Source organism: Phoxinus phoxinus, assembly GCF_949152265.1.
Source record: "Phoxinus phoxinus genome assembly, chromosome: 20".
NCBI lineage: Eukaryota > Metazoa > Chordata > Actinopteri > Cypriniformes > Leuciscidae > Phoxinus > Phoxinus phoxinus.
The window spans coordinates 13,031,440-13,058,052 of NC_136895.1; the positions used below are offsets into that span (position 1 = coordinate 13,031,440).

At 37.0% G+C, this 26,613-nt stretch overlaps 3 protein-coding genes across 5 annotated transcripts in view; all 3 read right to left on the reverse strand.

Annotated features, from left to right (window-relative positions):
• The window catches only part of p3h2 (prolyl 3-hydroxylase 2), a 47,985-nt gene extending 36,370 nt beyond the window's left edge, over window positions 1–11,615 (reverse strand). The window contains exon 1 of the mRNA XM_079594019.1: window positions 11,003–11,615. Within this exon, the coding sequence (XP_079450145.1) occupies window positions 11,003–11,410 (408 nt within the window). The 5' untranslated portion in view covers window positions 11,411–11,615. The remainder of the gene's footprint in view (window positions 1–11,002) is intronic.
• Window positions 11,616–14,833: 3,218 nt separating this feature from the next.
• LOC306988607 (claudin-1) lies at window positions 14,834–17,379 on the reverse strand. The gene is made up of 4 exons (XM_079593699.1): window positions 16,640–17,379; window positions 16,390–16,554; window positions 15,346–15,424; window positions 14,834–15,224 (listed from the first exon to the last, which is right to left on the reverse strand). Exons 1-4 carry the CDS (start codon window positions 16,848–16,850, stop codon window positions 15,065–15,067), a joined length of 615 nt encoding a protein of 204 aa, XP_079449825.1. The 5' UTR covers window positions 16,851–17,379; the 3' UTR covers window positions 14,834–15,064.
• A 6,314-nt stretch (window positions 17,380–23,693) lies between these two features.
• The window catches only part of ccdc50a (coiled-coil domain containing 50a), a 30,104-nt gene continuing 27,184 nt past the window's right edge, over window positions 23,694–26,613 (reverse strand). For all 3 annotated transcript variants that reach the window (XM_079593767.1, XM_079593766.1, XM_079593768.1), the window contains one exon: window positions 23,694–26,583. In XM_079593767.1, coding sequence (XP_079449893.1) covers window positions 26,564–26,583 — 20 coding nt within the window. In that variant the 3' untranslated portion in view covers window positions 23,694–26,563. The remainder of the gene's footprint in view (window positions 26,584–26,613) is intronic.

Consider the following 26,613-nt stretch of genomic DNA (forward strand, 5'->3'; position numbering starts at 1 on the left):
AGGGTGACATAATATCTAGCTTCTGTGTAAAACCCAGGGGCAGTGGTAATTGTTTTCAAAGCAAATGTCCATGTTCTGCCCTGACAGTTCTTGGGTGAGGCGAACCATTGAAAATCTTCTTCCCTGTAGCTCTAAAATTTAATTTGGGAATATTAACATTTTGCACATTAAGTATCATTTGTGCCAAATTTTTGTGCCCTAATCATCAAACCGATGCAAATGAAATCCGAGAGCTTTAATGGACATCTTTTTAGACATGTTTGTTACACAAGACTTGAATATAGTGCATGGATATAGTTGATTGCAAAATATATTTTCAAGATCCAACAAAGACTGAAACTTTAGCCTGTACACAATCTGCAGGGCTTTGCAGGAGGGTATTACGGCTTTCTCAAACATGTCAAATCTCATTGAGACTCCAGAAGTCTAAGGCCACGAGAGCCTCGGTGAACTCAAGGTAAAGAAGTCTTAGATTATGGTGTGTGTTCACAACTGACAGTACAATGATTGAAAACACACTCAGGACACGGAATAACGATTTCAAGCACTTCTTTTGTACTAACATGGTGTGAGAATAAGCACTTATCTTGATGTGTAACCCTCTGTGGCTCTGTTACCAATAGGGATATTCGGGGGAAAAGGTCTTCTTAAGAAAAAAAAATTAATAATTCCTGCAGCATCAATGAGATCACAAATAATTTTATAATATCTTTCCAGCGGCAACCTGGGATAAAGATAGATCATGTCAACTCTGAGGTTTCCCATGACAGATCATCCAGACTCTTTCAGTCAAGGTCAAAAATATGATAGAAACACCTTCTGTTTTTTTGCTGTATTGCAAAAAGCATTTGACAAAGTACTTAATTTGCGTGTTTGAGCTAACGGCACCTCACTATGAACAGGTTCCCATAGGCAGGACAAATCACATAAATCTATAACATCAAGCATACTATTTATATGAAAGAACAAATTAGAAAGAATGTTCAAAATGCTAAAATGTTATGTTGTAAATACACACTGAGCCGACCGAGAGACTTAACTATTAAGAGATTGAAGAAAGATGAGACTACTTAATCTTCATAAAGCAAAACGGTCTCAAACTGGTAATTTCAGACTCACGCTCCAGCTCTTTAATCGATACCACATGCCAAACAACTCAATCAGCGGACACACATGAGGCACATGTAACCCGTGAACCAGCAACAGGCTCTGAGGATCACTATCAGCCTGACATCTGCTCTAAATGCCCACAGAAAGGAACAAATTTCATCATTGCCGCCTATAAAAATTCCTTCTTCGTGAAGATATCACCAGAGCCACCACGCAGAGCTCCCAACCACTCATTAAGATCTGTATTTGTATCACCGTTGGCCTAGTAACTGTTTGTAAGGTTGTCTTTGGAAGGATCTGGACCAAATATTCATAGGTATCAAGCCAAATATTCAGGTTCTTAAACCTTTAAATGAGTGGAAAGCCTTTATGAAGAGCAAAAATTAAATGCTTATTAAATATGCTCTGGTTTTGAGTCAAAATAACCCCTATCCTCACGTTAGCCGCAGCTGTCTAAAACACGTCCCAATGCATTGCCTGTAATAATTACATTGAAAGCACAAAGACCAATATTATTTATTAGTATTATTATAAAATTATGGTTAAGTCCAAAGTATACTTAATTTTGTTTTTATACGCTAGAGTATGCGTACAGTCGAAAGAGTAGCCTTCGTAGTAGTATATATAAGTATACTCCATTTGATAGCTGAGAACAGCAGGCAAAATGAAAGATTATCTCATTATTCTTTATTAATGCTTAAAATGGAAACAAATGGGCTTTATGCACAGCTGCACTACTTCCTGAACTTTAGCCAGCTCCTTTGTTTCCTGTCTGCCATTATTGGACAAACTGATTAATCCAGGTGTGCCTGACCAACAACAATAATCAGGCACACCTGGATTAATCAGTTTGTCCAATAATTGCAGACAGGAAACAAAGAAGCTGGCTAAAGTTCAGGAAGTAGTGCAGCTGTGCATAAAGCCCATTGGTTAGGGAAGTGAGGGAATGATTCATATTTTTAAAAAAATATGTTCCAGGTTCAAAACAAGTTCGACAGCATCTGCAACTGCATCTGTACATTAATTTTGACTAGTCCCTCCTGTGTTTAAACAAGCAAAGATTGTGTTTACAGTAATGTACTTGGATAACGAATGTTCAGAGGTCCTTGGCTGTCAGTGTTTTTCTACTGCTATGACTGCAAAAATAAAACTTTTACTTTAAATAGAACAAAAGCTGCTGGTTTAACCAGCATCTCAATTCTTTGCCTTGACAAAAAAAAAGACTCTCTAGAGTTTCTCTGTGTGAAAGTTTAACATCGTAAACCATTCAAGAGTAGCCAAAGTAATAATTACCAATTTTGTGTAAAAAAAAAAAAAAAAAAAAAAAAAAAACCTTTTCATGAGTGTATTGCACACAATTCGGGTTTGAACTAGTGACTTAAAAAGCCAATAGGTGTAGGAAACTCCCTCTCTGCAATTTACTAAAGTGATTTGAGAATTGCGGTGAGGAGGTGTGATCTCAATGCTTGGAAATGATTGGTGGAAATTCTTGGAAATTTCTGTTGAAAAAAACCCTTCATGTCAGAGTTGAGGAAAACAGTGATTAAAGTGATGTTGAGCACGCCAACATCAGGTTGAGCACACCCATGACAAGAACATACAAGAAAATTAACAAGATTCAAATACCAAAGTTACTTTTTCCACATACATTAAGGCCTTGAAAAGGAAATAACAGAATCCAAGTCTGTAGGGCAGTAAATAAGATAATATGGAACAGGACCTGAGCTTACAGAGTTCATGAATCACACCTACTTCAGTTTCCACAGTTTAGATGTCGACGTCACAGCATCTATGAATGGGAGCCCTGTTTCTTCGACTACTGGACCAGCAATGTGGCTTCCAGCGATTATACACATGAGTCACATCCTGAGTTTGAGTCTCCACATCATCCCAACTATTAGCCGACATCATCATCTAAGCAGACATGCTGAGACTACACACTGTCTGTGTTTAAAGTTGGTCTACCACAAGTGAAGGACTGTGTACTTTCATTTGTTAAATGATACCCAAACCCCTGATGTTTTTCACATGATGTGCTTACACTACACAAAGACAACCCCCCAAAAAATAGATGGGGTTATATAAAGTAGAATTTGTCAATGATCGTATAACATAAATCTTGACCCTGTAAAGCCTGACTTATGAAAAATAGTAAAAATAATAATAATAAAGAAAAAATGTATCAGTTTATTGGATATCTAGCTAAATACATATATTTATGTATAAGTTTTCATGAGGATTTCCAGTAAAGGGTTTGATCATGTTGATAATTTAGAGGACTTTTGGCATATCAAATATGATCCAGTAGGCTTTATAGGGATAAAATATGCTGTGCTAGATTTTTTGGGTCAATAAACAGAAACACTACAATAAAAAAATAAAAAAAAACTTTTTAGTACTTTTTGTATTAATGTTGGTTTGAAAAACTTATACCATTTTGAAAAAAGATTCAATTTAATGGCTCTAAAAAATGTCATGTAGTGCCAATTAAAAAGTAAAAATTATTCTCAAAATATTTTCAATAGAAAAAGTATATATAGAATATTATTAATTAAAACATTTTTTATACATTTTTATTACTAAGCAGTAAGTTTTGCTTCCTTTTAACTCGCACTATTTTAGAGATGCAGAGATAACGAAACATCACTCAGTGGTGGGGTGGGATGACAAACTTTCCAGGAAAGTACTCCGAAATGTTCCAACACAGGAGAGGCTAGGGAGGTTTATTTATGTAGCGAACCTGAGATCCCCTCAGCTTTTAGCGCAGGGCAAAGTGATTAGAGCGCCAATAATTTCTCCAGTGTAACCATCCGCCAACAATGGAGTAGTGTACTTTACCCCCTCACCATACAATTGACCTTCAGTAGGGATCTGAGAGTTGAGACTGAAATCGGGCCTCCCCGTTGGGCTGTCTAAAGATCTCGAAGAACTGAGTTCATACCGAGCAATTGTCTTAAATTTAGGCAATTTAAATAAAGGGGAAGGTCTGTCGGTTATGTATGTAAACCAACAGAAGAACTTAAACTTCAAAACTGGTTCCTAGTGAATAACTACATGAGTAAATATTTACATAAAATATATTTTTAATGTCAATAAAACCGAGCAAGGAAAGATTGTCTCATCTGCCAATAAGACTTGAATGGGATTATGTTTGTGTCCACAAAACAAAAAGGCTGATTGGTTTTCCATATTCAAATGTGCTCTCTCCTGACATACATCCTTCTTTCCAACAGTCCTCTACATCCCCGTACAGCAGCACACTAGCATTCCGCTCAGGTACTTGTTGACGCCAATGTGAGCAATAACTTACTGTGGAGGCGTCCTATTACAAACAGATGCGGTGGATGTAGTGGAGTCTGTTCTAGGTCAGTGCAGGGTCGTGGAAATAAAAGCCAACCTGCTCGCCATTTATGAAAGAGGTTCTGTGGATGGTGAGATAAGTGAGAGGATCTTAAAGGGATAGTTCACCCAAAAATGTTAATTCTATCATCATTTACTCTTTCTTTCTTAAACTTTCGTTTATCTTCGGAACTCAAATGAAGATATTTTTCAAATCTGAGCGACTTCTATCCCTTTTTTGACAGACTACGCAACTACCACTTTGACACTTCAAAAAGTTCATAAAGAGATCGTAAAACTTATCCATATGAATTGAGCGGTTTAGTCCAATTACACTGAAGAGATATGATCGCTTTATATGATGAACAGATTGAATTTAGGCCTTTATTTACATATAAACATTCATCAACTCACACATCAGTTGTGATTAACGGAAGCTCAATCATGTTCGCTTGACGTGTGAGAACCAATGAGGTTCATTGTCATGTGTTATGCAGCTCGTTTGAGCTTTAGCAAGAACCAATGAGGTTAATTCTTGTGTTACACAGCATCTTTGAGCTTCAGCAAGAACCAATGAGGTTAATTCTTGTGTTACACAGCATCTTTGAGCTTCAGCAAGAACCAATGAGGTTCATTCTTATGTTATGCAGCACATTTGAGCTTCTCCAAGAAACAATAAGGGTTAATTCTCATGTTATTCAGCACATTTGAGCTTCTGCAAGACCCAATGAGGATTGGTTGAGCTTCTGTTTATGTTCGCTGATCATCATCATATAAAGTGATCGAGTCTCTTTAGAAAATTTTGACTAAACAGCTCAATTCATATGGATTAGTTTTGCAATCTCTTTATGATCTTTTTGAAGCATCAAAGTGATAGTTGCGTAGCTATCAATGGAGGGACAGAAATCTCTCAAACTTCATCAAAAAGATCTTCATTTGTGTTCTGTAGATAAACAAAAGTATTAAGGGTTTGGAACAACATGAGTGTGAGAAATTGATGACAGAATTGTCATTTTTGGCTGAACAAACCCTTTAAGAGAGTAGTAGAGGATTATACGTTGAGGTTTTCGTTCATCTGTGGAACACGAGATGTTTTTCTGCATGTTCGTGCATCTCCTTTTCGACAACATCAGTATTCAGGGGCTGTCAAGCTTCAAAAATGACAACAACAAAAAAAGTTCACATGACTCATGTGCTATATATGCCAAGTCTTCTAAAGCCAAGATATAGCAAACCAAAACTAATTTGCGCTTTTGCATATTTTTGGCATATTAAGAAAATGGAACATCAATTATATGTCATACGACTACAGACTACTTATATATTGCACAAGTAATACAGACTTTTATCTATAATAACACACTTTTATAGTACCTTTTCTGTCTGTTTCGAAGCCTTGTGAAAATACGCTTTAGCACATACTTTAAAAAAGAATACTAATTACAAAATTGATATACTTTAAAAATATTAACTTTAAATGTTGTAATATCAAATAAGACCGGTACAATTAACCAAGTACTTTACATGTGCCTTAGCATGTTAGTCAACACATCAAGATGAGTGTACTTCTTTAAAGCTATGAAAAGAAGTATGATAACAAAGATCAAAGATCAAAATTAATTATTTAAAATGTTCTTTAAAGTAAAACTTCTAAAACAATACGTAAGTGTGTTAAGAAATATAGTAAAAGTAAATTTAATAGGCATTTATTTAATCAATATTATCTTATCTGCAAGATTAGAAGTAGTACACTACAAGTGCACATTCAATAGAATTAAGCGCACTTCTGTTTCACAAGCCCCTGGTGTCAGTATGTTGTAAGGAAAAGAGCAGCGTGAACATTCTGCAAAACATCTTTTAATGTCCGGGTTAACTATTCATTTAATTCGCTCGATCTGCTAGACAATACACTTTAACTACACATAAAGGGGACTTCCCCATGTCTCAGCTGTCCAAAATAGAAACAATTTCCTCTTCAATGACACACGAGCGACCCACGCAGAGCTATTGTTTTGATGGATTTCCTGCAACTTCTCTATGCAGGCAGAGGTGGACTGTAAAAGATCAAGTTTACAGCAAAGGCTACAAACATTATGTTTACTCCAATGAATAAATTTACTTTTTTCATATCCAATGAATACATTTATTTACTGACAGATAATGAAAACCCTGTGGGAACATTTACTTAATTAACTATGATGATTTTTTATGAAAGTCTAAAACATAATAGATAAATATTTGTAATGATAAACACTGTTCCTCGTAAGACTCATATTGATGGAAAGGAAACCATAATTTCATTCAAAATAAGTGCAAGAGAAGCCAAGAGTGATAGAGGAACATTGTTCCAGACTGCAGACAGCCGTTTGTCAGAGCAAGCAGATGTTGCTTTGGCCGCCGCATCCCACTTTCCACACTTTCTCAGGCTTTGCCAAAATTCCCCCAAGAGTCCTTTCATTCATCGGCTTTGCCCAACAGCTCTGGGTCTTTCCTGTGACCCCGCGGGACTCCTAAAACCAGAGCAACATGGGATTCCTATCTTTATGGAGTCGCATTATATCCGACACAGTTTTATGTGGGACTAAATCAAAGGAGATCCACCGATAAGGGACTAAAAGTCAAATATGCAATGTAAATTAAGATTTAACAAGAACGGACAGTCGAAGACTTGCATATCTGCGACCTGTTGTTCATCTCCACTGGCGCAAAACTTTGGCCCTGTGATGTGGAAAATACAACCCCCCATGAGATACACATCTGGCTCGATGAAGCAGCTCGCCTTTGGAGAATTTGCATTCTCTTGGAAGCACACGCAATTCAGTGGTTATGTTTTCTTCTTGGTAATCCGAGGCAGGGCCATTTATTTTGCAACGAAATAAGGCAACATGCCCGCACATTCCTGCCGTGCTGTTATCCGCTTAAGAGTTGGTCATCCAGAAAATGTTTGGCAGAGGAAGTGCCATGCCGTCTGGCTGAGCATGTCGATGGGCACGAACCGAACCCCACTGAGTGGCAGGGGAAACCTGACACACTCACACACACATACACTCTTTCCAGGCAATGCAGGTGCACCATATGCTTAGTAGGCTACACAAGCACTTGCTTAGCTAGAATGAAGCGCTTGGGTAGCCACATCGCTTATCTGGAAAATATATACGGCGGGTTCAATTATGTTATATTGGATTGTGCTGGGTTGATTACAAAGAAAATGGTAGAAAGACAATGCTGCCAAAGTGCAATTCACAAGGCGTTTCCATGATGTTATCTGTCCTAACATTGGTGGGACCACAATAGATATGGGTTGGGCTTTGAGAGTTTCTGAAAAGATTGAAAGGCAATAACAGTAACATTGAGGTCACACATAGGACAGTAAACTTGTGGGTATCAAAATAGGACATACTTTTGGAGACACAAAAACTGATAATAAATAACAAAACAGAATGTCCCTTTAATTATACAGGTGAACTGGTCTACTGATGAAAGCGGGAAATGGCATTCAAGTTAGATTTAACCCAAGATAAAGATTTAAATAATAATAATAAACGGAGCAATTCAAATAGGATCTTCACACTATCGGTGTTCGGCCCTAATAATAATGTTGTCATTATTATGATTAATAAACGTTTTTATTGTGGACTAAGGATTATGTCAGTTAGATATAGCCCAAAACATTTCAATAATAAAATTAATTTAAAGAATTACCATTTAAAACACTGTAGCAATATGATGGCTTACATATTATTATTATAATCATTAAATGTTTTTGTTGCATTGTTAAATGATTATTAAGTAGATAATGTGTTGGTTTAACAGTTAGATACAGCTCAAATAATAATAATAATACATGAATAAAACTGTATTATTATTATAAATAATTTGAATTAATTATAAATAAATATAAATAATACAGGTTTTTATTGGAGTGCTAATATGATTATTTAGTAAGTAGGCCCCTACTGTGTTGAAATACAATGATTTTAAATCTGTTATTGCATTAAAGTTATTTGACTTTAAAAAATCATAAAATTTGGTAAAAAAAAAAAAAAAATTGAAGACAGATATCACTGAAAACAATCATAAGTTTGGCAAGTAAGTCAGATGATTCACTAACCACTGTTACTGATTAAGTGGAGGATTCGTCAGGCAGATTCAAATTGGTAATTCCTAATTAGTGAGTCATTTTGAACAATTCAACTGACTCATAAGAGTCATTTGCGCTTGAATCGAACTACAGGCCGAGTGCTATTTGTTTTTACGTGAGCCTGCAAGCACAACTCAGTATAAAGATGTGCTTATACTTGATTGTTTTGCCGCACTTTTCTTTTCTTTTTCTGACAGGACTCGCTGAGCTTTGATCCTTCTGATTGGACTTGTTGATTAAAAACTAACTAACCAATGACAGAGCAACAGGGGTAACTGGCACAAAACTCCTCCATTCATAACCCAAAAACAAGCTGGTGCCTTTCCTTTCAGAACAGCAAACACACTTTAAGAAAAATATTTGCCTAGATAAATACTGATTGACCCAGGAAAACAAACACACAAGCATGTCAATGAAGTAACAGTTGGCGTCTGTGGCCCCTGCTTCCAGGCCGAAAAGCCTCTTTATGCCAGGATTATGATGGAAAAGAGGGCTGTGTGGTTAAAATTTCAAAGAGCGATGGAATGTTTCACAAATATCACCCCATACACATAGACACCTCTTTATGACATTCAACGACCTGGAGTGCTGACAGGAATGTGTCTGATCTTTCTCTCTGGTCCTCGTAGAACTGTGCTGACTTCATCTACAGAGTGCTAGCGCTTTTCTTTTTATTAATCACTTTCTGTCCCTGGGCAGAGGCTGATTTGGCTTGAATAGCCCGCTGCTCGCAGAATGTCACGCTCTGTTCCCATCTGTCTGGACTGCCAGCTAAAGGGCTGTTCTAAATATCTCAATTTTTTTAGGATTTTAAGGGGGAGATTTTAAGGGTTACAACATACAAAATGTTTTTTAAATGTTTGTCTATGGGGTCTTCTGTGTATTCCTGTCTTTATGTCAACCTATTCTGCCTTATTTTTATATTTAAAGGGTTAGTTCACCCAACAATGAAACTTTTCCCATAATTTACTCACCCTCAAGCCAGGTGTATTATGACTTTCTTCTTTCAGCCAAACACAATTGCAGTTATGTTTAAAAATATCCTGGCTCTTCCAAGCTTTATAGTGGAAGTGAATGGTAGGCTACTGTACATCATGCGTCGGGTCAGAAGTCCCTCTTCGGCCGGAACTCAACTCGCGTACGGCCGTTACCGGAACCCATGATTAGTTTATAAAGTTATAAATATGGTTATTTTTCTTACAAAAATTAATCACTCCGCTTCAGGAGGCCTTTATTAACCCCCTGGAGCCATATGGATTACTTTTATGATGGATGGATGTGCTTTTTTGAGCTTAGAACAAGGTACCATTCACTCCCATTGTCAAGCTTGGTAGAGCCAGGATGTTTTTTTAATATAACTCCAATTGTGTTTGGCTGAAATAAACTCAAATAATGCATCTATATTGGTTTGAGGATGAGTATATTATGGGATCATTTAAATGTTGGGGTAAACTAACCCTTTAATAAATTAAATGATCAAAGCTCTGGATTTATAATATGGTCATGTTTGAAAGACTTAAAGGTGTCAAATACCTCATAACATTTACTGCAGTTGTATTGACTTTTTTTTATTTTAATTTTTTTAGAAAAAACACATCTTACATTTTCTGATATACCACATGGAAGAAATTTGGAAATATAAATACCACAATTACAGCAATATATCAGTAAAATAGCAACTTCATGGATTTTTAAGAAGCTTCCAGAATGTTTCTGTTTTTTGTTTTTTTTTTGTATAAAATTTGTAGGCTACATATGAAATTACCTATTTATAACTGTAGCTACTTGTGGTATTTTGCAGAAAATGGCATGGCTGTAAGCGTGTTTGGCCTCAGTTGCAGTTCTGTAGCACTAAATTTACATAATGCACCACTTGTAGACACTTAAATCGGGTAAGACTAATATGCATATGAATTATTTGAAGTTAACAGACTTATATAGACAAGTTTTCTAGACTAGAGTGTTCCCCCTTCCCATCCCATCCCTGTAGGTGGCTCTCGGGATTGCGTAACAAACATGTCGTACTACAAATTACATTTTCATATTTGTATTTACGATCTTTCACCAATAGAAAACTAAGGCTGTGTATTAAAACTTTGTGAGCTGCCTACATAGACAACTGGTTAGAATAGACAACAGCGCTAAAAAAGGTTGATTCGAACCTTTCAAAAATATATATTTTCAATGTTCTAACTGAAATTTAATTGAAGAAAATTCTTGATTTAACGTTCGTGCAACGTTAGAATGATGCCCAACATGTAGGCTATCATTCAAACACACGTAAGATGCACAACAATGTTCCCTTCGAGCGTTCGAATGATGCTCAAAAGCGTTTCATTCGAACGTTCCTGATGTACGCACCTCACTGTTAAACAAGCCGTGGTCTGTCGCATCTATAAAACTTGTACCCACCTTTCTGTACGCAAGCTGCAGGTAGTTATAGGGAATTCTTCTACTGAAATCCTGAAAGACATCCTCACTAACTTTATGCATGGACTGAGCTCCAAGTTTTCCCTCAAAGCATTCGTTTAAACAGTGCGCCCTGTGAAGAATCGCTTGGAAAAACTGATCAGTCAGAAGGCTGTCAAAGCGATGCTGGTCTCTGCATTTCAGTCTGCATCTGATTTTGGTCTGGCGTACTTCAGAGAAACTGCTCAGCGCGCTCTCCATGTACCGCACCACACTGCCATAGTCTCCTTTATGAAAAGCCTCCAATCCGTTGTTGTAAAGAAGGTCAAACGGTTCCAGGGTGGCCGATGACAGTAAAAGTGTCTGGAGGATACAAGTCAAAAAGCCGTAGATTTTGGGGTTCACATCCATCTTCTCCGTAATATGGTGCGCAGAAAATGCGCTCCGAATGATGGATATACAATCCCGATAAGCCTGTGTGGGACAAGGAACAGTTACGGCAGAACTACCGTTCTAAGCTTCAAAGAAGTTTCGTTGTCACTCATAATGAATGACCAATTACTCGAGACATTTCAGCAATGACCCCCGTCCCTCCTATCCATTCTGAGCTGACTCCTCCCTCCCCTACAGCCCACACATGACGGAATTTACAATTGTTGACAACCCCCGCTGACTGACTTTTATTTCATTGAACAGCGACATATAATTAGAGCTTCTGAATTCTAGAACATTAAACAGTTTTTTAAAAGTAAAAGAGTCGTGTCTCTATTACACACTGATAATTCACAGACAGAACCATCCAGTGAGATCCTCACAAAGCCCTCAAAGCGAAGACCTCCTGTCGCCGTTTCAACGTCTCCCTCTAGAGTACATAAATCGTACTGCAGCTCTCCTGAAAATCTGATATTTCAATAGTCGTTTATAATCCATCTTATTCTATTATTCAGTTAAAAGTTGGATAATTTTTTTAAACGTTTAAACGTTGGCCTGTGTGTAAGGGATACACAATCATGCTCCACTTAGCAACAATGTAAACAGTTCTATTTTAAGTGTGAGCAAAGTTATTCTATAACTCATCACTCCAGCCCCATTTGGCTTTACAGTGGTAGTTTTTTCTGTCAAGCAAAAACAAACCAAGGAAGATCGGCCTCCCATTTCAAGAGCTTTGATTCTCTCGCTCCCTCCAGCGATGAAAAGATTTATGCTTCCCTACTATACGGTATGTGAAAAACAGTACGCCAAAAGAGTATATCTGAATACTCGAATAACAGTAGGTGAAATTCCTGGATGACCTACTACTTCCGCCTGGATTCTGAAGGCCATTTTTGTAATGGATGTCAATGGGGGAGAGGCTTCACTACATTTGACATGTTTCCTCTTAAACGTTCATTTTGGATTGATCTATTTTCCACCAAATAAGTGAAATCACGAACAATTGCGCTACAGGTATTAGTTTATGGCACTTCTCATTCATTTTTATGGTATCCGCAAACAGCGACTGACTGTCGCACAACTCTGAACGAAATTCGATGACGTCAACAAGGCTGTAATGTGATTGGTTATCCAAGCCGCGAAGTAAACTCAAATTCAAATATAGTACATACTCAGTACGTGATTTCAGATGTTAGTGTACATTATTATAGTGTACATTTCAGTGTTAGTGTACATTATTGATAGATGATAAATCAATGAAGACTTCGCACTCTCCGAATTCATGAAAACCGCCCCGTGTTCATATAATGCCTGAACATGCAAAGCGCCTCAAAAGCCTTCTGATTGGCTAAAAAAAGAATCCCCGCCATTTTGAAGTGCGTTCAACTTTGTCAAGTGGGCGAGGGACGTTTATTTGGACAGACCCTCGACTACTTGACCGCTTGATTTTGACAGAAGGAGCAAGTCAACTCAATGGCTGCATCTGAAATCGCATACTTTCCTACTGGTGAAAAGCAGTATGTGACAAAAGGAGTATGTCCGAATTCGCAGTAGGCCTACTCATAAAAGAGAAGGCAAAAAAGACCAGGATGAGTGTAGAAAGTCCCTCTAGAGGACTGAAATCATACTGCAGCTCTCCTGAAAATCCAATATTTCAATATTGTTGACAGATGAGATATCGTGAAGACATCGCAGCCTCCAATTGAATGAAAACCGGCCCATGTTCATATCACACCTAAACACGCAAAGTGCCTCCAAAGCCTTCTATTTTTTCCTTGTGAATTTGTTTTACGCACCATTCTATAGGTCTGTATGTAAGCTTGGGCTGTTGGGAAAAAATACTGTAAGCTTATATAGTTTATAGTTATAGTTTATTGTATTGTTATCATTTTGAGTGAACGAGATGGGCATTTCGACTTAAACGCATGCAGCCCTGGTATGTTGCTATGGACAATGGTTAAATATACAGTTCTCTGAAATGAATTGTAATTAGAATTAAGTAAATATGTGACCCCTTAATACCCCAATTAGAATCAGTTTCAGACAGACATGTAATAAGTATGAACATAACACGACTATTGAAACTTCCTTTTTATTGTATCTGTTTCGTAACTCACAAATGTGAATTGGTCTGGATTTTGATAATGTAAAAGTGCTAAAAACACTTAGCATTCCGCAGTTATAAGGAGGGATAAAAAAACGAGTGCATGTGGTGATAGCAAACCATTATTGTGTAATTCTGAAATAATTACTTTATATAAATACCCATTAATAACGTTTAAACATATTTAACTATAAAACAAAACGACAAACAATCATCAACTGCTGAAGCTTTCTAAATTGCATATTACAGTTTATATACGCCTAGAATCTTCCTCTTTAAAAAAAAAATCTTAAAATAGTAAAAGTTACTGTTACTGGGATATGACATCACTTCCTCTGTGGTCAACACTGAACTGTTAGTTAAAGGGTTAGTTCACCCAAAAATGAAAATAATGTCATTAATGACTCACCCTCATGTCGTTCTAAGCCCGTAAGACCTCCGTTCATCTTCGGAACACAGTTTAAGATATTTTAGATTTAGTCCGAGAGCTTTCTGTCCCTCCATTGAAACTGTATATACAGTATACTGGCCATGTCCATAAAGGTAATAAAAAGATCATCAAAGTAGTCCATGTGACATCAGTGGGTTAGTTAGAAGTTTTTGAAGCATCGAAAATACTTTTTGGTCCAAAAATAACACAAAATAAGACTTTATTCCGCATTGTATTCTCTCCCGGGTCTGTTGTCAATCCTTCACAGTTATGCTGATGGCGTAAGACGCTGATGACGTGTTATCTGGTGCGTCCGAGCTTCATTTATAGACTGAGGGAAACGCACGCTGTAAAAGTGTCTCATCCGCGACATGCACATTTACGCACCATTAAAAAAATGATATCCACGCAAACAATGTAGAATAGCTTGAATATAGCGTGCGTCTCCCTCAGACTGTAAACGAAGCTCGGGCGCACCAGATAACACGTCATCAGCGTCTTCCGTCAGCAGCGTCACTGCGGAGTCCTGAACGCAGATTCACAACAGACCCGGGAGAGAATACAATGCGGAATAAAGTCTTATTTTGTGTTATTTTTGGACCAAAAAGTATTTTCGATGCTTCAAAAACTTCTAACTAACCCACTGATGTCACATGGACTACTTTGATGATGTTTTTATTACCTTTATGGACATGGACAGTATACTGTATATACAGTTTCAATGGAGGGACAGAATGCTCTCGGACTAAATCTAAAATATCTTAAACTGTGTTCCGAAGATGAACGGAGGTCTTACGGGCTTAGAACGACATGAGGGTGAGTCATTAATGACATTATTTTCATTTTTGGGTGAACTAACCCTTTAAGCAATCACAGCCTTCTTGTTTTAGAGCTAACTGACTCAGAGGTCAAAGTTGAATGTGGAGACCCATCCCAAACATCTAAAAATACAGTAAAGCTATTAAAAAAATTATATTATCATGACATAAACCAAAAACGAAATGCAATGTATTTATACTTATCTATTAACACAATGTGTGCGCATACTGTACACAACAGTTCAGATTAAGTTCAGGTATTCAGATGGTTCTCGGGATTATTACACATAGTCTTTTCCAGGAATCTTGGAGACTGGACGCTTGCTGAGATTTGTGTTGGATCGTAGGTGCGTTAGACTGCAGGCGCATAAGAGCACGCCTCCGAATAAACAAAGCAAAGATGCAGCAAATGCACCAATCAGAGACCAGCCGATCACATACCTACAAAGACCCAGCACAGATGGTTAGTATTCATAATCAATACTTTAGACTCACAAAAAGACATGACAACATGAAGCTCCGATTGAAAACTAGGAACAATACGAAACAAAACAACTCCTACCTAGCCTTCTTGTCCTCCTGAAAGAAATCATCAACAATTCCATACATAATCCAGCTGGTTATGCCCAAAGCAAACAGACCTAAAGATAAGAAAATAATGCACATATTCATAAGGCTTAAGTTGAACTGTTAGGGACATCAGAGGCAATTGTAAAACGTTTCTTATTTCTCACAGAGATATAAATGTAGTATTTTTACTGTAAAATATAGATATAGTAAATATTTTAACAATTTAAAATAACGGTTTTCTATTTATGTTCAAATGTATTTATTCCTGTGATGCAAAGCTGAGCTTTCAGCATCATTACTCCAGTCGTCAGTCACATGATCCTTCACAATTCATTTAGTGCTCAAGAAACATTTATTTTCATTATCAATGTTGAAAACAGCTGCACTGTTTAATGTTTTTATGCAAATCATGACACTTTTTTCAGGATTTTTTGATCAATAGAAAGTATTTGAAATAAAGTATATTTTGTAACATTATAAATGTCTTTACTGTCACTTTTGATACATTTTCTGCATGGATCCTTCTTTAATTTCTTATTTTAAAAAAACTTTAAAAGTTAGTGTATTATGTAAAATTCATAGTTTTTTTTCCAGCAAGGTTGCATTTATTTGACCAAAAGTGACAGTAAAGACTTTTGCATTAGTACAAAAGATCTATATTTAAAATAAATGCTGTTCTTTTGAACGTTCTATTCTTAAAAGAATCTTAGTAAGAAAAAAGTATGTTAACAGTTTCCAAAAAAGTTTTAAGTAACAACCTAGAAATGCAACTTACTTATTACTATACTAGTTTCAATTTAAAGGAATTTCTTGATACTAAAAACAAAATTGGAAAAATATATTTAAAAATCCCTTTTATAGAAAAATAGCAGTGCTGTCAAATCGATTAATCGCGTTTAATCGCATAACATACAATTTTGTAAATGAATGGCTTAAAAACAGCCTGACTGGATATATGCGATTATTCACATACATAAATATATATTAGATTTCACTCCAGTTTCTTTATGATTTTTCAAGTCTGGGTTGAACTCACCACTGCACACAGAAAGGATTCCCCCTGCGAAGGCAGCTCTGTCCTTCGACTGCTTGTTCTTGTCTAGACATCTCGTGCACCCGAGGCCGAAAATGGCTACTATCGCGCCGAGGCTTGAAAAGACCATGCTGGTGATCATCATTACTCGGGCCAGCCGAATTTCAACTGCAACGCACAGCAACAATCAGAGCATATCTGTTTAAGAAGTCAAACAGCAGATGGATCTATAAGTCATTGGACAGATACTCACAAGCTTGATGAAGAAGAGTATTGAAACCTATGCATTGCACGAAAGACGAACTGGATATTGTGCACTTCATCCAAAGTCCTTCGTATTCATCCAAAAAGACAGTTTCGTCATTGTCGTGTCCAATGGTTTTCCATTCATTCGTAAATGTGGCCAAAATTAGGCCACATAGTCCAGTAATGGACATAATATAACCGAAGAGCTGAAGAGCCATTGATGAATTGAAAGACAACTGTACAAGTATTTATTTGAAGACAGTCAGTATACTCTGTGTCCACTGTCCTGCTACTGAAGCTCATTGCAAACTGAGTAATCTGGGCTGCTATTTATTATCGGGAGAATGGGTGTGAATCAATTGTCATGACATTCATGGACAGGACATTGGGTAAGATTTCTTTGAAAGTAGCAGTTTTATTCCGGAGAAAAATCTAGCTTGAACTCATCTAGTCATAGGTGTAGTGCATGGTTGAAGTTTTGGGTTGGAAAACTGGAGTTTGTTGGTTCAATCACCTATAAGTAGTCATTCTGGATAAAAGCATCCTTTAAAATAAACAGTTGCAGTTGTTTTTTTAGGTATTACCATCAAGGAGGAAGGAGATTGTGGCAAGCAAGCAGGACGAGAGAGGACCATGGCCTGGGACATTTATGTTGTATTTTTATGCGGCAGTCAACCGTGAGGGGCTGCCGCTTTACGTTCGTTTTGTGTTTATTTATTTTATGAGATTAAAGTTTCATTGAATGTTTCCCGCCTCCTCCTTCTCTGAACGTTAAACCTTGCTACAGAGATGGATAACGTTTCATTTGAAATGAGGTAAAAACTGTATAAATCAGCACATTCCATCTGATGATAAATGCCTCATGATCGTGATAAATCTTACAATTTGTTTCAAAGACACACCTGCTTATTCACAGATAAGTCCAAAAGATATATTTAGTGCTTCCACTCACAATCATGTGTTGTTTTCGGGTTGTGATTGTAACTGGAAACAAGTAGTTGAGTGGGAGGATGGTCACTAATATGTCGGGAAGACAAGTCATTCAAAAATAGTAACAGTGACTAATACTATTGCTGAAAAAAACGTTATTACTGTTTATTTGATTTCTTAAGCTGTTTCGTGATTCATGCATTCTCAGTGCTTCTGTCATTAATGTCAACAACTTTTAGCGGTTGTTTTTTAGATTCACATTTTCTTTCTTTTTGTTATGCGTGTTAAAGTGTTAAGGTCACTTTAAAATAGCCTGGGAAACGTTTTACAATACCTTTATCATATTATTTTTTTAAACACCTTTTTTAAATGTCCCTTTAAGTATTTTATTGTTGTAAAAAAATATATATATAGCCTATATATGTTTATGTTCAAACACAAAATTTGTGAAGTAAATACTTAAACAGAGAGAAAGAAAAAGTCCCAGCGACACCAGAGCAATGTATGCTTGGCTCTTGCACAAAAATGTATTCCAGGCCTCAAGCTGATGATGACTGAACAAAACACCTAGGGTACAACAGGGCTAAAGGCACACCCTAAGAAAAATGTGCTTTTCACTCCTCCCATAGTGTATGATTGCAGATTTAAAAAAAAAAAGATATGAATGTATGCGGTGACAAGGTGGGACTTTTACCCCACACACAGGTTAAACCAGCATGGGGCAAGAACAGCAAATTATTGATTCAAATAATAAATATGATATTTTATTAGGCTATATGATTAATATACTTTTTTTTTAACATGATGGTTTCATTATAAATATGGTGATTATCTCTAAGGTGGACACCAAACTTAAAGGGGTCATGCACTGCATTGTTTTATAATGTTTCCTAGGGTGCACTTATAATGTTAGTATGATTTTTACATAAAAATGGTCATAATTTAGAAATAATAGGCATTTTTCCAACCCTGGATTTAGCCCTCTGATTTGAATGCTGTTTTAAGGGGCGTGTCTGCTGTACGACTTCAGAGTAAACGGCCACTTCTGTGATTGGCTAACATCTTTGCATACTAAATAGCTAGTATTACATGTTTAACTCTCTCAAAAACTTTTAGCATTAGCACGCTTTTACTATTAAAGTTCTCAAGGTTAACTAATCATGAAAAGTGTTGATCATAGCATTATATGTAGATCTGTCTAACACTGTCCAGACACAAACTATCTTTTACACTAAAGTATGTTGGTTGTTTTTACATTAGAATAATAATGTTTCATATAATCTAGATATGGAATAAATAGCATTCAATACAAAATGAATATGTCTCATATTGAAATCAAGTTATGTGATAAAAGATTTGCTTTGTTGTACATTAGAACCACACCAGGCATTTAGTCATATTACAAAATAATTTATTGAGGCCAAACATAAAATAAGTTATTGAGGCCAAGCAAACATATCAAATAAGATATTGAGGCCAAGCAAACATAAAATAACATTAGAAACTGAAAACTGGGACTGCCCCCGTTTATCACGTCACTTCACCACGTGACAGCAGCAAACAGGCTTCTGATTGGTTAACGCGCCGCGAATTGACGCCAAAGTAAAACATTTTCAACACGGGCGTCAGACGCGAATTCACCTCAAACGTGTGAATGCATAAAAAGCACCAAATAAAATCACTCGCGAGTAATGCGCGTTTCACGCGAATGAGGCGGATTGAACGTCTTTGCGTCCACCGCGCCGTGCTAAACGCCTCATTCGTGCCACAGGACTTTCAGAAGCGAGTAAACGCATCTTTACATTGACTTAACATGGAAATCACTCGCTATATTCGTGTTTGGTGTGAACGTCGCAACGAGGTTGGAACAACATTGGGGTGAGTAATTACTGACATCATTTTTCATTTTTGGGTGAACTAACCCTTTAAATGGTAACTAAACCCTAAAACATTTTTTTTAGTTAATGATCTGTAAGACAGGAATGCTGTTCATTGATTCAAGTAATTTTTTTGACATTTGGGTATAAAGTGTTTTAATTCCACAATATATGGTGTAAAAAAGTCTGAGTGCTGCCCTCTTCAGGTTGAACGGTGGCAACTGCAGTTGAATTTTCCTATTGGAAGTTGTGGGGCCCTGTGACATAAGAGGGTACCAGCTCACCATGCCTTGCCTACAGAGACAAGTGTCTCAGGTCAGCGTCACCGCTCCCACCAGCGCATCACGCGCTGTGCGTAGGGCACCAAGTCCTGAGGGGGCACCAACAAAATAGCCTTTTAAAATCTAAAATTAGTTAAAATCTCCCGGAATCTAGGGCGAGCGAGTGAGCACGCCTGCGAGACAGAGACTGTGCTTCAAACAAACCGCGTAGCGCGTGCACGGCAGAGAGGGAGAGAGAGCAAGAGACCGCGAGCGTGAGCATCATGAAGCGCATGTTAGACAAGACACCCCCCCTCCACTGGGCTCTGCCCATAGACTGTAAAAAAATATGGACGTCACGTCACCCGTAGGTTTCTGAAGAGCATTTTTGAAGCCTAAAGTGGGCGGAGCCGGCCGTAGCCATATTGGCCTCGCGTCAACGCTCGTCCACACCAGATAACAGAATATGGGCAAAGAGGCGGAGCTGAGGAGCCTGGCTATCTGAAACCACGCCCACTTAGTTGCCGCTTGGGTCTGCCCACTATTCCAGCATTTTTCAAATATTGCCAGTGGGTGGAGTCAGGCTCTGACCAGGGGTTCAGTTACCCTTTACGAAAAGTGCTGAGCTTACTTTTTGTGCCGTCTAGTGGTTGAAAAGGGAATACAATTCTTTTATCTGCCTTTTACCCCCATTGAACCTTACCGTTTTGTTTCATCACAGGAGTCATGTATTGCTGTAATACTATATTATTTCATTTTGTTGAAAAGTAATAGCACACATGACATCTCCACAAGTCTCATTCATGTCTGAGGCACAAATGGACAAGTTAGCGTCAAAGTTTAATAGGGTTTTTTTCTTCAAAAAGAATATACTGCCAACTTGTGGTCCTTCCGTAATAAATGAATAAATTGATTGTATCAACTCATTATACCAACCTATCAAGCATGTTTCTTACGGACTTATTTTTGAAAGTTACTTAAGATGTTAAGTGTAACCGGCTATACCCAAACATCGGTTACAAGTTCATGTCAAAACTCCCAGCATGTGCCCTAGGACTGCCGCTCTGAAACCTGTCAGATGTCATTCCAAAGAAGACAGCCTGAGGCCCAACGACACAGTACTATGGGAATGTCTGTGGCTTTCTCTCTTTTTATATCATACACTCAACACTATTCAAATGTGGAGCGTATACAAGGGCTTTTATTATTAAAGGGAGTTCTCAGGAATACATACTTCATCACATAGGCCTACTTGTCGACTTTACTATAAGCTTTGCGGAACAAGAGCGCCACAAATGTTATACTTTTCTGGAAAATAAAAATTCGGTCATAAAGTAGGCCTCATCCTCATGTAAAAGACTTTCTTTCATCTTCAGAAATAAATGAAGATATTTTTAATGAAATCTTAGAGATTTCTGACCTTCCATTGAAAGTCTAATCACACAAAACTCTGACACAGCAAAACATTCATAAAGTGAGGAGGTTGGAACATATGGAGCAACGAAAGGGACATGAGGAGGAAAAATGAGAAGAAAAATATATGTCAATACTTTTGAGTTTCCTCGCAAAGTTGTTCCGTTCCCCCAAAGAAACTTTGCGTTCGCTTGCGAAGAATACAAAACGTTTTGCGAGCAAACACAAAAGTTTTTTCGTCTGCAAAAATCAAAACTAACAACATGGTGGACTTATTTTCAAGTAGGCTAGTCTGAAATGTATTTGTTTTATTCAGCAGAATAAGTTTTTACACGCATATCCAACCTGTTTGAGTTTAATAAGCACTGACTCGACACACCCTCATGTGACCACCTGTACCGGTTTTTCCTGAAGATGTGCCGCAGGCTTATCGGCCTGAGAAGAGTAAATGACGAGAATTAGGAAAGCCAATAGAGCTACATTCACACCTGCGAGCAGACACACCTAAAAGCTTCCACATTTCACTCACCGAGGAGAAAGTGTTGAGGTGAACACTTGAAAACTGTCTGGAGGTTGTCACTGCTGAGTATTGGGTGTGTAAATATCGATGTTTCAGCACGAGACTCGCGTTTGGACCGCCGTTGCTGCGTTTCTCTCAGGTAAGTTAAGCAACTGTCATTCTGAGGGGCACGGTTTACGTAACTGACAGCCAGTTTAATTGACATAGTTGAATCAATGTGATATTAAATACGATACAAAAAAAACTTAGTTTAATACACAGAGCCTAGGTGTTCACGCATGGCGCGTTCTTGTTGTTTTTAAACACATACGCGCGCGTCTCAGACTGGCGGTTGGGTAGTTGCGTCGCGTCTCAGTGCGTTGCGTTTTAAGAATAGCGCGCCAAGTTCAAAGAAAACGGTTTGTTCTCAATCTAAGTGGGTTTCTTTTATATGAAAAAAATACATGGATTGTGGCTTTCACTTTAATGGTCTCGACGGAAGGAAAAACAAGTTTTAGTGACACAGTTTTTTTTCACTGCTAAATCAGATAAGAAAAGAAAAAGATCAACTTTCACAAAAAATAATAATAGCCTACAACAAACTGTAAGGGAGGCAAAAAAACTTACCTCGCGATTCATGGCTCTGTAATAGGAATTTATCTTATGTTCAAATGACAAATTTGATTCTAAATGCATTTAATATCGAAAATGTAGGCCATGGGCCTATGTTCTAGGCCTATAAATGTGTGTAAATTAGTCACAGCATATTTATCAATCATTTTAATTTGATCAGTTCAGTTATCTTTGTTGTATTTCACTGAATTTGTCATAAATCACGTTTAAAAGTACAAATATTCCATATAACCCCCCAGATAGAGGTCATAAAAACGGCATAGGCCTATTATTATATTTTATAGAATTTTTTTAACCACGTTGGTTTAAAAATAAATAAAAAATTGAAACCCAGTGGTTGGTTTAAATTATATATATATATATATATATATATATATATATATATATATATATATATATATATATATATATATATTATTTATTTTTTTCAAAACCCAACAGTTGGGTTTGTCCATGTTTTACCCAAACACGGGTCGAAACAACCCAGATTTTTTTATAGCGTTGCCAAGCCCCGCTATATTGGACATGTGGATGAAATGCATAAATGTCTAAAAGTCATAAATGTGTTTTCTTCTTTTTTTCAGATGTTGCATAACACCAGATTACTTGGAGTTTTTGACCTGCAGTGCACATTGCTAGGAATCATGGCTGAGATGGAGACCAGGATTTCAGTCATTGTTTCTAGTAGTGGGCGCTGCAGATATTCAGCTTTTGCCATAAATATCTGGAGTCATATCTACAATCCTAATGAGAACCAGGTCTAATATAATACACGCATGGCACATAAATGGATGTGTACAAGAAACACCTTGTGTTGCCGCTGGATGGCAGTAGACCGCAAGGAAAGTGACAACGGACAACTAGGATTTGCATTTTCAACATGCATGTACTGTAACTGTGAACATCTTTGGCATGTTGGTGAACCTGCCCTGGAGAGGCACTTAGACTTCCTCATTCATTTGCAATTGAGGCCTTAATGAAGAAAATAACCACACCAGAGTTTGATCATGCATTTGATTATTTATAGCGATTTGTTTTAAAGCTTTTCGTAATTTTCCTGTTAGGGTTAGTTGTTTGTTAAGGGTCAGTGACAAATAAAAATGATGAATGTTTATGATTGTTTCAAACTTATTTTTCCACCAAGTTTTAATTTAATGAAAGTGTTGTATCCACAAAGTAACATTTCCTTACAATGAATTACATAAATAAATGTTAAAAAAATATTCACAAACTGTAGGCCTGTCAAGGCCCCTCTATATCATTTCCTGTATTATTATTTTTGCCACATGACAACAAAATGGCTTCTTGGCTATTGATTATATTGTATTTTCTTAATATATATATATTTTTAAACAATTGTAGAAGACCTTCTGTCAGGTTATATCCAGGAGATTGCTGTTTATTTAAATCCGATATGGTGAATTTCAAATATTTCATGGACACAAACATACCCTTTAAAAGTAATTTATTTGGTATTTACAGTTGGCCAGTGGAAGCTATGAGAATGTGCAAGATACAAACACTTTCGCCGGTCACAAAACGTTTCCAGCAACAGCTGATTGTAAAAGAAACTGGCATGAAAGTCGTCTCCATACATTGATTGAAAACTTCTAAAGCCTGTCACTCAGTCACACACATACACGGACATTTACAGTGGCATATCAGGTGCGAAAAGTTTCAGTTTGCAAAACTTTTGTAAACCAGAAGTTTTTTTTTTCTCCAAGAACAAACCGATCACATGACCATCGGATATTGTCAGTTTTACAGCAATACTTTTTTTTTTTTAAATCCCTGAATGTTAAACATTTGGCACAGACCAATCCAGCCAATTATTATGATAATTGTAACATACAATTTTCTTTTCAAATACTACAGCGCACCATGATATGCGCTAGATTGACACAGCACTGAAAGAGAGATATATATGCACATTCATCACTAAAACACACACATAAAGTGATTCAAAACTGATTCAGTAATACAATTTACAGAAAATGTTCTTAATCACCTTGTAAGCCTATAGCATGGCAACAGAAGATATTTCCCCTAAAAGTTTGGCCATGCCTTTCATTGGAATGCACCAACACAAATGAACATTGTCGTTTTCAAGAGCGCAATATGAGAGCGTTCAGCACTAGCGATCGAACACTGGTCTTATATAGGCACTAATGCGATACAAAAGTAGCTGCTGTCTTAAGTTGTCTCTGTACAGGATGCTACATGTAACCCGCACAAACATATTCCCATTCCCAAAAGCGAAGCGGAGTGTAATCCCTTTTGAACAAAGTTTTGACAGGAATATGGAATGTAAGCAATAATTGATCAGTAAGGGGAAAAATGCCCTGATAAAGTGATGTGCATTCAGCAGTTTCCATGAATAGGGTACAAAATGGGTATTTTTCTCTGAAATAAAATGCACACATCCCATGTTCTTAACAGAGAACTATTAGATTTGCTAGATAAATAATTTTAATATTGTTTTGTATATCACACAACAGCAACATAATAGTGTTAAACCTATTTGAATAACAAAAAAAAAATGCAACATTTGGTCTCAGACTAGCCAGCTCTGAATGATAGATCAATTTAGGCTAAATTTGCAAGTTATTGAGTTTTTTTTTTTTTTTTGATAGAAATAAACAATTGCACAAAAAAATATTATAATATATTTAGGCTAGTCATAAACTGTGATGATGTTTGTTTAAACTGTTAAACTCAAACAAAACAAAAAGTAAAGAAAAACAAAGAAAAACTTTCCTGGAGGTTCATTTTTTCATTGATCACTTTCTGAACAAAACAAAAAACCAAACCAAACTTTTTTGAAGGTTCATCTTTTCATTGATTATTTGTTGGAAAAAAAACAAACAAAAAAGCAAAACAAAACTTCTGAAGGAGGTTAATCGTTTCATTGATTCTTTGCTAAAAAAAAGATAAAACAATTTTTCTGAAGGTTCATCTTTTCATTGATAATTTGTTGGAAAACAAAAAACAAAACAAAAAGCAAAGCAAAGGAAAACAAAACTTCTGAAGATTCATCTTTTCATTGATCAAAACAAACATTTTTCTTTCAAGAGTTTCAAGCCCTATTGTGTACGCTATTTGTGGAAAGTGCCAGATAAACGCTGCTTTGATCTGTTCGCTGGTCAGTTTTAAAGTCCCTGCTTAAAGTAAGTTTGCCACCAAATGCAAAGCACTGTAAAGTTGAACACTGAGATAGCATGAATTGCATATGATGATGCAAGCAAGAAAACTGTTTACATCTGTGCCAATAGCAATGCTACTACATGCCGTAAAACTTGTATTTTGGACTTTTATTGAATTATAAATAAAAATACATATATATATATATATACCGGTATATAAAAAAAATTGAGAAGTAGAGATGTGTTTTTGGCCATTTTGTTTTGTTTCCGGACGACAAGATTCATATAGACCCCACAGAGTTCACATTCAGCCAGCATGCATTTGAACACTGGAGCATATTAGCAGGTCCTGAAGACCTATGAAGTAGATGAGATGATCGCTACGGACTGCAGGAAATATCAGAATAACAAAAGGCACCCAAAAGGGCTGAGCGTCTCGAACCCGAGCAGAACGTGAGCCCACAGTGAGCATGACGAGTCTCTCACAAATGATATGGAGGGCAAATGAAGAAGCATTGACGACCTCACCTTGATATTTGATCGGTTTGAAGACTGAACCTGCTTATCAAGATGTGTTCGAGCAGGGCTCGAATTTTGCATTAAAAAGTTCTCCAGAAATTGTATCACTTCGGTTTATGCCAGTCTCTTGGGATAGATCAGTTGAAAGGGTAAAACAATATAATACGGATTAAAAAATAAACTATATCATCTCAAAATAAATCAATAAATATAGAGCACAATTCAAGCACGTTTTCCATTAAATTAAAAAAACAAAAAATTCTCTTTATCCTGCAATGCAACAAGACCAGGCTTGAATATAGATGCTGAGAGGGATGAAAAGAAAAAAGGGATATTTAAAAGAACTGTGCAGTAGATCCCTTCCTGTCCAGTCATCCACAATAAGACAAGGACATGAGAAGCGAACAGGAACCGTCCCTGTCGCCCAGTAGTTGATAACTCCAGGGTAAAAGACTCATTCACAACACGAAGAGACGACAACGGCTCATCTGATGCGATGAGCCGAGAAACTTGGAGGAAAAATCGAATTAAAGTGTCAGTAGCTTCCGCCGAAAGCCTCATGAACTCAAAGTAGTTTCTGAATTACTTCCTTCTCTATTGATTCACAAAGTAAAGGGCCGAACGGACTCGCGATTGGGCAGCAGTGGAGGCTTATGGTCACTGTCTGTAGTAGGCACCTAAAAGAGAAGGAGATAAAAAAGCACATT

What these genes read in the sequence shown, in the direction of transcription:
- LOC306988607 (XM_079593699.1), bottom strand. Translation starts at nt 16,850, where the DNA reads ATGGCTCTTCAGCTCTTCGGTTATATTATGTCCATTACTGGACTATGT. An exon ending in AATCCTTTCTGTGTGCAGTG is followed by an intron (nt 15,425 to 16,389) that starts GTGAGTTCAACC and finishes TCTTATCTTTAG; the next exon opens with GTCTGTTTGCTTTGGGCATA. An exon ending in CAGGAGGACAAGAAGGCTAG is followed by an intron (nt 15,225 to 15,345) that starts GTAGGAGTTGTT and finishes GGGTCTTTGTAG; the next exon opens with GTATGTGATCGGCTGGTCTC.